General features: G+C 42.5%; 1 protein-coding gene across 9 annotated transcripts in view; it reads left to right on the top strand.

Moving 5' to 3' along the window:
- The window catches only part of BTD (biotinidase), a 35,323-nt gene that overhangs the window by 2,276 nt on the left and 17,361 nt on the right, over positions 1-15,686 (top strand). For 4 of the 9 annotated variants that reach the window (XM_073333582.1, XM_073333578.1, XM_073333580.1 and 1 more), the window contains exons 2-4: positions 1,442-1,677; positions 4,769-4,918; positions 7,480-8,280. In XM_073333582.1, coding sequence (XP_073189683.1) covers positions 1,459-1,677; positions 4,769-4,918; positions 7,480-8,280 — 1,170 coding nt within the window. In that variant the 5' untranslated portion in view covers positions 1,442-1,458. Of the gene's footprint in view, positions 1-1,441; positions 1,678-4,768; positions 4,919-7,479; positions 11,999-15,686 lie in introns of those variants that run through there. The other 5 variants (XM_073333573.1, XM_073333572.1, XM_073333576.1 and 2 more) reach the window with 2 other exon arrangements.

Raw genomic sequence — 15,686 nt, 5'->3', positions numbered from 1 at the left:
CCAGGCTTAGTGTGAACTGTAGCCATATATACCCTTAGTGCCAGGATTCTGAAACTTCGTAGCCCCAAGCCCCCCTTCTGACAAAAAAAATTGCTGTACAACCCCAGGAGGGGTCACTGAAGCCTAAGTCCGCCTGAGGCCCACGGCTCAGGCTAGCAGGCCAAATTCCAAGCCCAACGGCCCTGTGGTGGGGGACAAAACTGAAGCCCAAGGGCTTCAGCCCCAGGCAGGGGGCCTATAACCTAAGCCCTCAGGTTTCAGCTGCAGGTGGTGGGGCTCGGACTTTAGCCTCAGCAAGTCTAAACCAGCCCTAGCAACTGCACTAAAATGGGGTCATGACCCACTTGCTTATATACTGCTTCTCATGTTATTTACTCTCCTGCCTCACAGGGGTGCTGTAAAGATTAAGTGTTTTCCTTACATTATAGATGAGAAGATAGCCAGAAAGTGGCTTGCCTGAGGCCATCCAGCAAGTCAGTGGCAGATTCAAATTAGAACTCAGCTCTGCCAAAGTCCTAGTTCCTGTGTACATTTCTCCAGGCTATGCTGCTTGCCAGTCTTGGGGGCAGTAGGTGTGATAGACACACTAGAGAACATATATTACTGAGAGAACTCAGATTATAGGTACACTTGGGGTGCATTCCACTTCTACCAGAGGGTGCTATTGTGGGGATAGTGGAAGAGTTTGACAGGAAGAGAAAGAGGTCATAAAAGAAAAGAATGGGCTCATTGATTCAGTCACAAGTTACTAATGTGGGTTTTACTTACTTTGCTGCAATACCTTCAAATTGCTACTAGCAAATATTTTAGCACCTAGAACATCAAAATTGTATTTTCCCCTTGGAGGAAACAGGAAGAAGGATAATCTATTTGAGAATACCAAGTGTAGAGAGAAAAAAATGTATGTAGTGTTTTTATGGGCAGCATATTTCTTTTTATGCCTATAATAAAAAGCAGTAATGTCAGTCTGAGCTACAGTCAGCATTTTTCCTAGCAGTTTATGAAAGAGTTCACTGAATCAAATGAGATTTAGTCTACATATATTATCTACTTAAAAAAAAAAATCATGCAGGATGATTATACAAGTCCTCAGTCTGATTCTTCAGGAATTATCTATTTCTTTGTTCATGAACCCAGCCCTGTAAATGCAATGATAGTTGCACTGAGAGTTGGGTTGGACACTGAGCAAGGAAATTACTGCAGACATAAATGCAGTGGAAATGAACACGGTACATTTGAACTGTGACCTGAAATAGATTAATGTGAATTTTAGAAGCAACACATTTATCCAGGAACATGGCAGGGGAAACCCGTTAGGTCCAGGATTGCTGAGAGTCTGAATTTAGCTGTCACTGTTAATAAATCAGAGCTAAGAGTGTGAAAGTTTTAAACTGGGATGATTTGTTATTCAAATGTTTTGGTCTTGTCTGTTTCACTCTAGATTTATGGACAAAAGTCATGTTGGAAGCCTGCTGTACAGTTTTTCTTTTCCTTTTCTGCTATCAAGATGCCTCAGCAGAAGTTCACAGAGAAGGACATTATGTTGCTGCTGTGTACGAACATCGACCCAGACTGAGTCCTAACCCAGCAACCCTAACTGATCGACGCTCTGCATTAGAGTTGATGAGCAGAAACTTATATATATATGAAGAGCAAGTAATAGCTGCAGCCAAACAGGTCAGAAAATATGTCCACAGCTTAGTGGCCATTTTAAGTTCTATATAACAAGTTCTAATTATTGAGAACAGTCTTTTCAAATTTGGATGCCTAAAGTTAGACAACTAAACCTATATTTGGCACCTAAACAAGTGGCCTGGTTTTTGGAGATCCTGAACAGCCAGCAACTCTTATTAACTTAAGCACCTCTGAAAATCAGGCCACTTACGAAGGTGCTTAACTTCAGGTACTCAAGTTTTGGGGAAAAAAAGACTAATTATTATAGAAAAATGTCTCTTCCTTTTTTATTTAAGAATCCAGCACCTACCTGATCCCTTAATCAAAGAATCCTCTTAATGGAGGAGTGTCATGACAACAACTCTTCTCTTTCCTAGCTCTTCATTCAAACATCCCACAGAACATTACTTACTTCTTTTGTGGGGCACTGCACCCCTATTTTTAGGTTTGATTGTATAAATTGTACAGCTAGCCACAAATCCAGTACAGACTTTTAGTAAAATAGGAACAAGCACAGTGAACAGCATTATGTATTGCTGGGTGAGATAGATTTGAGATTGTTTTTTGTGCTCCTAGGGGAGAGGGGAGAGTGATGGAGTAGGTCTACTGCGTGGTGGGCAGGAACTAAATAAGTCAAGTGTCTTTCTGACAGTGCTTCCTTTATATACTGCTACTTACTTTTCAGAATGATCTGTAAAGCAGCATTAGACAGCAGCCTGAAGGAGAATCATCTGTACCTAGTATGGGACAGAAGGGGAAAGGGAAAGAAACCTTAGTCACAGAAAAAACGGTCACTTACCTTTTGTAACTGTTGTTCTTTGAGAGGTTTTGCTCATGTCCATTCCATTCTAGGTGTGTGTGCGCCCAGGTGCACAGTTGTCGGAGATTTCTGGCTTAGCGGTATCCATAGGGTCGGCTGTGGTGCCCCTTTGAGTGCTGCGCTCATGCGTCTGTACCCCTAAGCACCGGGCAACCAGTGTGCTGCCCCCGCAACGGATTCGGCACCATGCTCTGACTGTGGTGCTGTGGCCAGTTTATCCAAGGTTGCCAGGGAAGGCTGGTGGGAGTAGGGGACTGGCATCACAGGCACTCCCCACGGGTTCCAGTCCAGCCACTGTGAGGGCCACTGCCCTTGCTGTGATGTAACCATGGCGGGTGCTGCACCGCTCTCCAGTGTTGGCGGTGAATCCTCCCTTCGAGGTGAAGGGCTGAACTCTTGGTCCGACGACTGTCCTTCCGGCGACCACGGTGGAGCTGTTGAGGTCTGAGTCTGCCTGCTGACTCTGGTCAGTGACTGGACAGGTGAGGCGAGGGTGAGTAATGATGCCTGCTGGAGGGACTGGGACCAGTACCATGATGGTGAATGGCCACTCCTGGTGGTATGGAGGCTGACACTTGACTCTGGAGTCCCATGCCTGGTAGGTGGGGAGTGCGTCGAGGGCCTGGGTCTTCTAGCTGGAGAGCCAGGATACGGTCCCCGGGTCCGAGGACGTGGAGATAGAGATCTGCGCCTATGGTCCAGCAACTGGGGGTGCTGCACCATCCTCTGAGGCTGCACCATGAACGGCATGCCCTTAGGTGCTGGGGTCTTAGCCAAGTCCGCCACCTGGTGTGGCACCTCTAGTACCAGTTGGCTCACTTGGTCTTTGGCTTTCCGGGGCCACCTCAGACACTGATAGCTCTAGGAGAGGCCAGGGAACCCTGCCACTTCCTGAGTTTGGGGGTGGATCCCTGGCTGGGCTGGGGGTTCTGACGTCCGCTGAACCACCCTGAAGCGGGCGCAAAGCCTGACATAGGTCCTTTGCCCGAAGTCACCTTGTCCTTTGGTGCTGAGGGGCTCCTCTTCGTTTGCTGCTTCTTCAGCACTGGCGAAGGGGAATGGTGCTGGGCAGAGCCCAGTGCCAGGGGCGCGCGCCGCACCAAAGCAGAAGTACTCAGCGTGGGGTCCACAGTGGAGGGCTCCGACATGGGACGAAACGCAGCCTCCATGAGGAGCGCTCTCAAGCGGATATCCCGCTCCTGTGTTCGAGGTCAGAAGTTTTTCCAAATCCGACACTTGCATTTTCTGTGGAATTCCCCCAGGCACTTCAGGCAACTCTCATGGGGATCACTGATAGGCATTGGCTTGCTGCATGCCGAGCATAACTTGAAGCTGGGAGAGTCGGGCATGCCCCCACTCGGGGATGAAGTTCCATCCGGGACTCTGAGTACAATAACCTAACTCTACTAAAGGCTAGCTCGCTACTTACAAACTACATACAGATAAGAGAACAAAAGGCTATAAGGAATCCCTAATGCTCTTGCAGTCTGCAAGACAAGGTGCTCCAACCAACCGTCACAGGTGGTAAAAAGGAACTGAAGGATGTGGGATCAGTGGCACCTAATATACCGATGCATGAGCATGGTACCCAAGGGGGTGCCACAGCCACCCCTATGGAAACTGCTAAGGCAGAAATCTCTGACACGTGTGTGCACACACAACTAGAATGGAATCGATATGAGCAAGCACTTGAAAAAGAATGGAAGTTACCAACAGTTTGTTTTGTTAGATAGAAACAGAGGGCCCAGGGTCTTGTACTAAAAGGGGTACATTCCTAGAAAGATTGCATAAAGGTCCTTTCTGGCACACCCTGTGGAGCCATGACAACCATCCTGAGTGTGAGCCAAGTTCAAGGAGCCAAGAAAACACACACACACAATCACCTTTTTAATATGTGCACAATCTACTGTGAATGGTGCCTTATTTTGGTAATTTATGGGTGGAGCATACTTTATGGGCAGAGTTTGAATGAGTACTGCCTTTTTTCCCCCCCTTAATTTGACCCGTTTCCACAGTGTAAGGTGGCTGCTGATGTATAGGTTAATGTGCATTTTAAAGTAAATAGTTTAAAATACTTTCTACAATGCTACCTAAAAAGGCAAGAAATGCTCCCTCTATATTATGGTCAACCCAACACACTCAAGCAACCCTTTCTTTTGTTTGTATGGAACCTCACCACCAAAAGAGATCCCATTTTGCTTTCCTTGTTAGCATTGGATCATTTTTCCCATGTATAATTTTTGGCTACAAGGTATGTGTTTGTTTTGCTTACAGGGTGCACAGATCATTGTATTTCCTGAAGATGGAATCCATGGCTTCAACTTCACCAGAGAGAGCATCTACCCTTATTTGGAGTTTGTTCCATGTCCCCAGTCTGTGAAATGGAATCCATGCAGAGAGCCACATCTGTTCAGCGATACAGAGGTATAGGTTTTAAAATTGCCTACTGTGGAAGTGTAGTGAACAACAGAGGATTTATACTCCAGGTGGAGAACAAACAGCAGGAGCCAAGGAGCTCTTAAAAATGCAATTAGCCCTAGTTTAAAGAAGTAACCAAGAAAATATTTCATAAGGACCAGACTGTGTTCCCAGTCACTCTCCATTTACCCTGGAGTAACTCTGTTACCTTAAAGAATTATTCTGAATTTATAGCAGCGTAACTGAGATCAATATCTGGCCTTAAGTAAGCAAAACGGATTCCACATAGACAGTTTGTGAAAATTGTTACTGTGGCCTCTGGGTTTCTAAAGCAGCAAACTGTGAAACTTTGGTATCAATGTTTAATAGGATAGGAATGGTTTAATTTTTATTCCAACTAAAACAATAGTCCTATGTAAGAGATGCATCGAGAGTTTCCCTCTAGACATTCTCATTATTTATGGTTTCACTGAAGGCAATTAACACACTAGATTAAACATTCCAATTCAGTGGTAGCATCAAGTGTTCTCTCACCCCTGTTTTTTAAAACTAAAGAACATTATCAGAATCACAAGAAATAGCTCAAATACTCAGATTTGTGTACAACAGATGGTTTGATTAACATGACTGGTTGCATAACCACATACAGAGTTGAAACCTGTTGATCCTATTCACACAAGTAACCACAGTGGGCCACAATTCTTGGTATAATGCCACTGAAATTAATGGGGTTAGACCAAAGATAAAACTGACCAGTGACTTCAGTGGGACTACTCTGTTGGTAGAGGGAGCAGGATTTGGCCCACAGTTTACATTGGTGAGTGGATTTTCTGACTCACAAGAATCTCAAATTGTTTTGAAACTGGTTCTATGAACAAACAAAGATCAGTTTAAAACTAATACGAAAATAGTATCTTCCCACTCAAGTAGTCCATTCTTGTATGAATACAGAGTTGTATCTGCCAACTTGAGTAACAAATATGTTTTAGCTGCTTTTGACTCCCATTAGCCCTGAAAGAATCAGCACTACAGAGTGAGCACATGTGCGCTGGATTCTATTGACATGTGCAACAGAATTACTAATTATGCTCCAACTGCACTACCAAATTCTGCCTTCAGTTACACTTGTGCAACCATGAAGAATTAATGGGGTTGCACAGGTGTTAATGAGGCAGAATTTGAAGACATGGTGAATTACAGGTATAACTGAGGGCATAATTTGCCCCACAGAATCTATTACTCGTGATACACGCAAGACGGAAAAGCATGAGGACTTCAGTAGCTCAGACATAGGTGAGAGGTTTATTGCCGGAATGGGTGGGTGAGATTCTGTGGCCTGCATTGTGCAGGAGGTTAGATGATCATAATGGTCCCTTCTGACCTTAATATCTATGAACCCAGCTTGACTTTCAGATCCCATGTAGAGTTTGCAGGGCTGGCAGCTAGAAAACTTTTTTTTTTTTTTTTTTACTTACAGACGTGGCAAATTTGAGATGAAGTCATTGAAATACACGTATGAGAACAAAGGATGTTTTTCTTTAAATATAAAATATTTAAAGATAATGCCTAATAGGGCCTGTTGTCTTCGAGGAGAGGAACAAAGCAAGCCAAAAACCTAGCTCATTCTGTTCCCAGCCATTAAGTTACTCATGTCATCCAACACAACTTTAGTGCAATAGATAAGCTTTTTACTGGTATTTTACTGAAGTTTAGTGTTCAGAAAAAAAAAGATTAATATAAATAATCCAAACATTACTAAGATGTAAGGATACATCTACAGGTATTTACCCCAAAACCGCCAATAAAAGACTTACAGATGAGAAGGAAACCTTTTCCTACAAGCATCACTACCAAGTATTTCCTTGGAACCAACTGGATGAAATTAAGGGCATTTATTTAAAGCTTTTCATGGCCAAAATAAAAGTCTCAGTAATAGTTTGTCTTTATTGCTTTGTCATTTTCCCATAATTAAAAACTAAGAACTACCAGTTCATTCCACTGCTGCCCTAAGTTCAGATTTGTCTTCTTCAGTTGCTTACAGTATTCAGTTATTTTGGGTCTGATGAGCCACAACACAACCTCCAATTGTACCAGCAAGCAATTGCAGGAGCAGATCCTCATAATTATGCTTCTCATAGCTGAGTGTACCTGCAAATCAGTTACACTGTCACGGAAGTGCTTTCATCTGGCCCTCATTATTTGCAGACATAATTGCACCCACAAAACTTGAGGCCATTTCTGAAAAATCAGGCCCTTAAAGTGTAAGGGAATGTTTTTTTCTTTTCAATGACTAAAACACTATTTAAGTGTTTCTAAATTGTTTTGGATATCGTGAGACATTCAAGTCAGAAATAATGTGCCTTTTGTATAGAAAGGACCTGCCCCAATCAATCAACAATTTCATCAAACACTTATATTTAATTTTTCCACAAACGCTGACATTTTTAATGTTTTTGCAAATACAGAGTGAATAATCTCAAGAGGTTTGAAATACACCATGTTTGATAAAATAATAAATATCCACACACATAATAAAATGCTTACGTATTGCTAAACTGTTTCTCCAGGTTCTTCAGCGACTGAGCTGCATGGCACTGAGGAGCAAAATGTTCCTAGTGGCAAACATAGGAGCTAAGCAGCCCTGCGAGTATAAGGATCCTCTCTGCCCACCTGATGGGAGATACCAGTTTAATACTGATGTGGTATTCAACGCCAATGGTACTCTGGTAGCCAGATACCGCAAACAAAACCTGTATTTTGAATATGCTTTCAATACACCTCCAGAGGTTGATCATGTGCTTTTTGATACACCTTTTGCTGGCAAGTTTGGCATGTTCACTTGCTTTGATATGCTCTTCTATGAGCCTGCTGTAAGCCTGGTCAAGGAATACAATGTGAAGCAGGTTGTGTATCCGACTGCATGGATGAACCAGCTCCCACTCCTGTCTGCTGTAGAATTTCAACGAGCTTTTGCAACTGCTTTTAATATAAATGTTTTGGCAGCTAATATCCACCACCCTGCACTGGGTATGACAGGTAGTGGCATATACACACCATTAAAGTCTTTCATCTACCATGATATGGAAAGTCATGATGGGAAGCTTATAGTAGCAGAGATCTCTGTGATGACACCAGAGCATGAATCCCATCTGGAGAGCAATGCAAAACCTGGAAAGAGCATTGAATACCCCCACAACAATTTTGCAAGCCTTCACATCGATGATCAGGTTTGCAATAAGAAGGAACAAGAGGCCCACTGCTGGGTAGCAGAAAAAGACAAAGAAGGAGCCCCTCTGATATTTTACAGGGAGATGATGTATGACAATTTCACTTTGGTTCCTGTAAGGGGAACTAAAGGGGAGCTACAGGTTTGTGCTAACACCCTCTGTTGTTATTTAAGTTACCAGAGACCTACTATATCTGATGAATTGTATGCTTTGGGTGTCTTTGATGGGCTTCATACAGTCCATGGCACATACTATGTTCAGGTTTGTGCCTTAGTGAAGTGTGGTGGCCTCAGTTATAGCACCTGTGGGCAGGAGGTCACAGATGCCACTGCTTTGATAGATTTTCAGCTGGGGGGAAATTTTAGTACTTCCTATATCTTTCCTTTACTGCTGATGTCTGGTATTAACGTAGACTTCACTGATCACTTGGGTTGGAAAAACAACTACTATTTCATGAGTAAAAGTGGACCGTCCTCTGGTTTAGTGACAGCTGCTTTGTATGGACGATGGTACGAGAGAGACTAGTGCAGATTTGACCAGAAATCAAGCTAGGCTCCTAAAATAGATGGCCTTCTTTTCAGAGGTGCTGAACACCCACACCTTTTAGGACTTCAATTATGTATGCTTAGAACATGACTATTATTAGACTTCCAAGTTTGAAAATATTGACCAAAGCGCTTTATCCAACAAATAGGTCACAATCCATGGTCTGTACCTTGCTAATATTTCAACTACCAGCAGCAATAAAACCACCTTATCCCTCAGGAAAAAAGGGTCAGCGTAAAGTGTGACAAGATGTTTTATGTAATGAAAATATAGTACTCAGTTGGACTCCATGCTCGGTTTTTAATCTTAAAAGGTGATAAAGAGGCAACTGTAAGTAATTCTTTGGGACCCCTTTATGTGCATCTTAAAATCTGAATATTCAGTTATAAAATAGCTTCCTACTTAGACTTTTGCCATTAATATTGATCATTCTACCTCTGGATTAAAAAAAACACTGCTATTCCTATTTTAACTTCTGCATAGATTATTGATGAGATCAATCTAGATGGAGATGACTAATAAAAATATGCCCTAAGCATGATGCATACGAAGTAAACCTGGTTATAAAAAGCAACTGCTCTAGATTTCTTAATGTTTGCTGATGGATACTGCAGCATTTAAGTTGTATTGTCTATCAAATATAAAAAGTAATGGCTGTCACTCAATCAAGTACGACTACAACTGAAAATCAGTTTCCACATGTAGGGTTCAGGAAACATACCAGGGCACTTAGTGTCTACGTTCCCTCCTGTGTCGGCCGAGTTGGCAGAACAATAATCCTTTGCACGCTCTGCTTCCTTCATAGCTGAGTGCCAAACTCGCCTGTCATGGGTTGTATCCTCTCAGGTCATTAAGTTCAGTCCCGCAGACTGTGTGCCACTTGATGCAATCCTTGTAGTGGAGTTTGGAACGGCCAACCTTCCTACTACCTATTTTAAATTCACAGTACAGAACTCTCTTAGGCAGTCAGTTTGCTTCCACGCTGGCATGGCTTCTAAGCTTAGCATGGTTGTCATACGTAGTACTTCATTGTTGGTGATTTTATCAGACCATTTGATTCCCATTATACTGCATAGGTGACACGTTGCAGGCAGTTACGTTTTTGGATATGGCTATGAGTCTGTAACGAATATAGAAGACAAGGGAGCACAACAGCGCTGTAAACTTGGCACTTTGTGGACACTTTGACCCTTTCTGCCCCGCGTGCCCCCTGTCGTCCCCCCCCCCCCCTTCTCCAGTCTTTTTTGTAGATGACTGAAAGCTGAGGCAGTTGAGTTTAAGTGTGCTGAAAGTTCTTTATCAATGCTGGTGTCATTGGTAACCATGCTACCTAGGTAGCAGAAGGACTTGACGTTGTTTAAGTGGCAGCCATTCAATTTTATGTCTGTTAGTGATGGAAGTAATGGGTTTCTGCTAGGAGATGGTTGATACAGGATTTCTGTTTTCTTTACATTAGTACAAAGGCCATAAAGGGATAAAGCATGGGCAAAGGAATTCAGCAAATGTTGTAGGTCATTTTCAGAAAGGGCAACAAATGCTGAGTCATCTGCATACAGTAGATCCTTTATTTCACTTTGCTGGGATTTGCTTTTAGCCCTCATTTGGTGGAGGTTTAGAAGTCTGCCACTGAATCATGTTGTTAAAGTGACACCTGTAGTGGTAAATACGTGCAGCGACTTCTAGTACTCCAACCAAGAACAAAGTAAATAACGTAGGGGAAAGATCACAGCCTTGTTTAATCCCATGGGCTACAGAAAGGGATCAGATGAGTCAGCACCCACTGATACAGGGGCCAGCATATTGTCATGGAAGCAGCATATGAGGTTGATTAGTTTGTCCGGTCAGCCAAACTTTGCGAGAAGGCACCAGACAGCAGAGGTCGACAAAGGCAGCATACAGGGGCATTATTTGTTCAGCAGCTTTCTTCTGTAACTGGTGTAGGGTAAATATCACATTGGCAGTGCTGCTTGACGAATGAAAATCACACTGGGATTCAGGGAGTACATCATCTGCAAGAACCTAAAGCCTTTTCAGCAACTTACCAAGGATCTTACCAGCGATGGAGAGGAGTGAAGTGCCACAATAATTGCCACAATGTCTGTCTGTCCCCTTTATGCTTATAGATTGTAACTATTTTGGCATCTTAGAAATCCTGGGTTAAAACCACTTTTTCCCAGCAGAAAGTAAATAAGTCTAGGAAAGCTTTGTGGAGTGTAGGACTAACTTGTTTCAGCATGCCAGCTGGGATTTCACCAGCTCTAGCTGCCTTTGTTATTTCCATAAGTGCATTTTTAGTCTCCTCCAAAGTTGGTGGATATTCCAACTCAAATCAAACTGGTCTTTGCTTGATTGAGCATGCTATTTGATCATTTGCACTCTACTCACAATTGAGGAGAGTCGCAAAATGTTCTTTACATCTTTTTAGTATCATACTGTGCTCAGTCAAGAGGGTACATTTTAAAAGCAAAAACTGTTAACTACAGCGTCCAGAACACACCACTATGTTCCCATTCGCTGACCTTCCCATTCTCACTAGTTTTGTCCCCCCCTCCCACTTTCAGGTCTGTTTGGTTCAGTTCCTCTCCCACAGGCTTTTGGCTGTTTAGCAGCAGGGAGCTTCTTTGTCTGCACGATGGCCTTGAGTGGCAGTTTCACCCCTTATCTTCAAGCCTAGCTGAATCCTCGAGTTAACCCATTCCTTTCTTTCTCCCTCCCACTTAGGCCTTTTGTAACCTGCAAAGGAATCTTCCACTCCACACTCACACCTTTCACGCTTCCCAAAATGCTTTGCAATGCCTGCAACAGTATTAGCAACATACATTGCTGATCTGCCTCCCCAGGGGACTCCCTGAGGGAGGGGGCCATTGGGTTGTGACAACTTCATTTCTGTTATAGTGGAATAGTTGACTTGCAGATTTGGTCTGATGGATGCTGGTGCAGTAGCGTGATGGTTGCTCACTTTATCTTTATTAAATAACTGCATATTGGTTAGTCTCTAAGGTGCCACAAGTACTCCTTTTCTTTTTGCATATTGAGTGGCTAAGGAGATGGATGGCACACACAAGTCTAACAAGAGACTAGTGATTCCCAGACTTGATTTGGTCATATCAAAGAAGTACTGAGATGTGTGTGCTCACTCAAGGAGAGTTGAATACCTTGTGCCACTTGATTCTCATTTTATTAGCGAGCATAGGACAAGCCATCTGGATTTTAGCTAGATATCTGCTAGCACTAGCATAGAAAGTAAAGCGTGTACATGTATTGAAGGAATTAGAGAGGATGAATGAGGATCCTGCACTTTGAAAGACTCCATGTCAGGGTTTCAAAAAGGGTGATGGTCTCAAGAAAAATGTAAGTTTGCATCTGACACTTCGCACATCTCTGTGGTAATTATGTGGAATCCTTTACTCCCCAGTCTCTTGCAGTCTCCTTCAGGCTATACCCACAGAGATCCAGTACAGTATAGATGACAGCTACACAACATAATTGTTTTTCCTGTAACTATTTCCTGTAACATCTGTTTGCCATGTAAGTGTCTACCTCATTAGACGTAACATAGGTTATTTAAAAAAAGCTCTTGCACCAAGAATTTGTTTAACATGCTCAGAAATGAGAAATAAGGTAAAAGCCACATCCTTTTGTGCTTCCTAAACCATAGCCAGATGCTGAGTATGCACAGCTGTTTGTGTACAACACAGGAACAGTTTATGCTGTAAGGATGAAATCTAAAAAGGGAATGAATGTTGGGAGAATCCCAGCCTTAAAGGCTTAAAAACCAGTAACTTTGAATCAAGTCTTCTTTTTGGCCTGAGATAAAGTGTGTTTCCTCGAATCACACATTTCATATCTAATTTCACCTGATGCAGTCAAGTATCAGCACAATCACACTACTATTTTAGCTCAGTTAATAATAGTGTTGCGCACTTAGTGTCTTTCTATCCAATAATTTCAGAACACTTTACAAACATGGAATTAAGTCTCAGCACCCATGTTAGGTAGGTAAGTAGCATTATACCCAATTGAGAAACTTGAGACACAAGGTTTTACATAAGTTGTCTTAAGGCCTTGGCTTTGCTGCTTAAAAAGGGTACTTTTTTACCTCAGGATAACTAACATACACACATGAGGTATCCCAAGGTTAAAAAAAAAATTACAGTGAAGACCAGGCATTTTAGTTTCATTGCAAGATAAACAGCCCTATGTGCCCTACAGGCATTGACCTTTGTGAGTTTACCTCATAGTAAAATTCAAGTGCCTGGTCTTCACTGTGTTTTAAACTCAGGGTAACTTATATATGTTTGTTACTGTGAGGTAAAGAATGTACCTTTTTAGACATTAGAAGACAAAGCAGAAGATCATACAGCATTGTAAGTGATAGACATGGGAAGAACCAGTAGTCCACTTGGAACTCTCCCAGTCCCACTGTTCTAATCCCTAAAAGTTTCATCTCCCTCTCAGTAAGTTTCTATTGTCACCTAACCTGAACTGGGCAGACAGTAGAGACTCTAGTGCCAGCAGCATGCAGATGAGACACAGCTCTACTCTCCTTTACCACATAGGAGAATACCACTACCATCAAGATGGCCTAGTGCTTGGACAGGATCAGTTCACAGGATGAAGAACAGCTGGTTGAAGCTGAACCCAAGCATAACAGAGGTTATCCTGGTGGACATAGGAAAGTATTCTGAAGAGTCTGCAGCTTGGTTTAATCTCCTTTGGTTGAAGATACACACCCATGATGGTGAATTCAATCCATAGTTTAGGAGTGCTCCCAGATTCCTCCCTGATGCTAAGCTCTCACATATAGCAGCATCCTCAAGTAACACTTTCTGTGATCTCTGGTTGGCTGAGACACTCCATCCCATCCTGGCAGTTGATGACCTGGCTTCAGTTATTCATGCCTCTGTCACTTCTTGCTTGGATTACAGCAGTGCAATATAGCTGGCCATGAAGCCTTCAGTGCTTAAGAAACACCAACTAGAATAGGAAGCTGCAGTGCATCCCCCCCAGCAACACAGGTATAACCATATCAAATCTATCCTCCCCTCCCCTCCGTATTCTGGCTTCTTATAGAATATTGCATCGAGTTCAATATCTCGATCCTTCAAGTATCAGAGGGGTAGCTGTGTTGCATCCAACAAAGTGGGTATTCACCCACAAAAGCCTATGCTCCAATATGTCTGTTAGTCTATAAGGTGCCACAGGACTCTTTCCCACTTTTATCGACCCTTCAAGGCACTCCATGACCTGGGCCCAGGGTATCTAAAAGACTGACCAAATCCCTAGGATGAAGACCATGATCAGCAACTCTGTGCTTCTGGCTCAGTGGAACTCTCTATGGTATAGGTAAAGCTCAGTTGTACAGGAGATGGAACTTCCTCAGGGGTCAGCACAAGACTAATGAACTCCCCCAGGAACTAAGGACTATCAAAAACCTCACCACCTTCTGCTCCAAGTAGAAGTCCCATTTCTTTCGCTTTGCCTTCTCTAACAAACATATAACAGTTTGTGGGCATTTGTGTGTATTTTATATTAATTTATTACCATATAAATTCCAAAATAAAACACTCCATCTATATGCGCACAAATCCCCATGGAAGAGGATGAGACAGATGTTAGTCATGCTGCTTCATATACTACAGTGACGAGCACAGCATAGGAACTTATATAGAAAAGAACCAAATCTGTAACATTCCTTAGTATAATGGAAAATAAACTCTGATATGCTGTACAATGAACCATGCTAAAAGAAAAGTCTTCTTGTATTTTCTCAAATATGTGGGGCTGTACCGACATCAATTTGGAAACATTTGTCAATTTTTCCAAGCTTCTCTGGGAATGTTTGCTACTTTTTAAAAAAAGATTTTAGATTTGGGAATTAAACTAAACGTTATTTATGAATATCTCAATAAGTTTTCATCACCTTTAACAGTGAGAAAAGCCACATTTTGTGTGTCAAGCCACTAAGAATACTGAGCAGTTTTAAAACGTAATAAAAAAAAATCTAATTGAAGTATCCCCGGTGAGCCTGCTCAGCCCTGCCAAATTTCCCAAGGTAACTACACTTCTGACCCCTTCATAGCCTCCTTGAGAGCACCCCATTCTTAGGTTTCAGGCCTTTAGCCATCATCTTTCTCTGAGCTGAACCCTGCAATGCTCTCCTTCCTGACCAGGGACTCAGGCTGCAGACTCTTGCAATTCACTGTGATTAGCTCAGTAAGTCTGACTAATTCAGTACCTGCAGTCTTGTTCTCTCAGGGGCAATGTCAGGGTTAACCAGTGACCAGCCAACTTTCATAAAACAGTCTTGTTTATTCAAAACAAAAGCACTAGGGAGAAACAAAAACAATAAGCAACTTATATGCAGGTGTAGCTAATGAGGCCGTCATCAGGGTCTCCAAGTGGAAGATGGATAGGATTGTAGTCCAGGCCTTTTTCACTGGGCCTGTCTCTCTTGGTCACAGTTTCATGTCAATTCTTGGCTTGAATGCCAGTTACCTGTCTCCTTACATCAGGATGTTTACTTTATACTTTCTCAAAAGTCCTTTATGTTCTTAGGCTTCTTGAACCAGGCCAAGCCAGAGCATGTGATTTCCCCAGGGGATGAAACTGCCACAGACTTGTTACCTGCATTAGGGATGTGCATTAATTACCCTCAGTGGTTTTAGTCCCTGTCAGAAGAATCATTTAGCTTGCCTGCTGAGCCAGAAATTCAATAATTAGCCAGCCCATAAAGATACACTTAACATTTATAAAATCAGTACAAGTCTTTGAATAGTCCCAGTGTCCATAGCATGTCAAATGCACATGACAGGGACGCTTGTTAAAACCATCGTGAAGATATTGCCCTTCGGAGATTGATGTTTCAGAGCCCTAGCATATCTCCTTTGTTTGTTTAAACTGTTCATAGATATAAAAGGTAATTTCACTCTTAGACTTCACTCTGTCATGTTTGTTGTCCAGGTATAAATAAGAGATTTGCTTGTCTCTTGCACCTGACC

The sequence above is a fragment of the Lepidochelys kempii genome, chromosome 2 (genome assembly GCF_965140265.1).
Source record: "Lepidochelys kempii isolate rLepKem1 chromosome 2, rLepKem1.hap2, whole genome shotgun sequence".
Taxonomy (NCBI): Eukaryota; Metazoa; Chordata; order Testudines; family Cheloniidae; genus Lepidochelys; species Lepidochelys kempii.
This window is presented reverse-complemented; position numbering and strand designations above follow the sequence as displayed.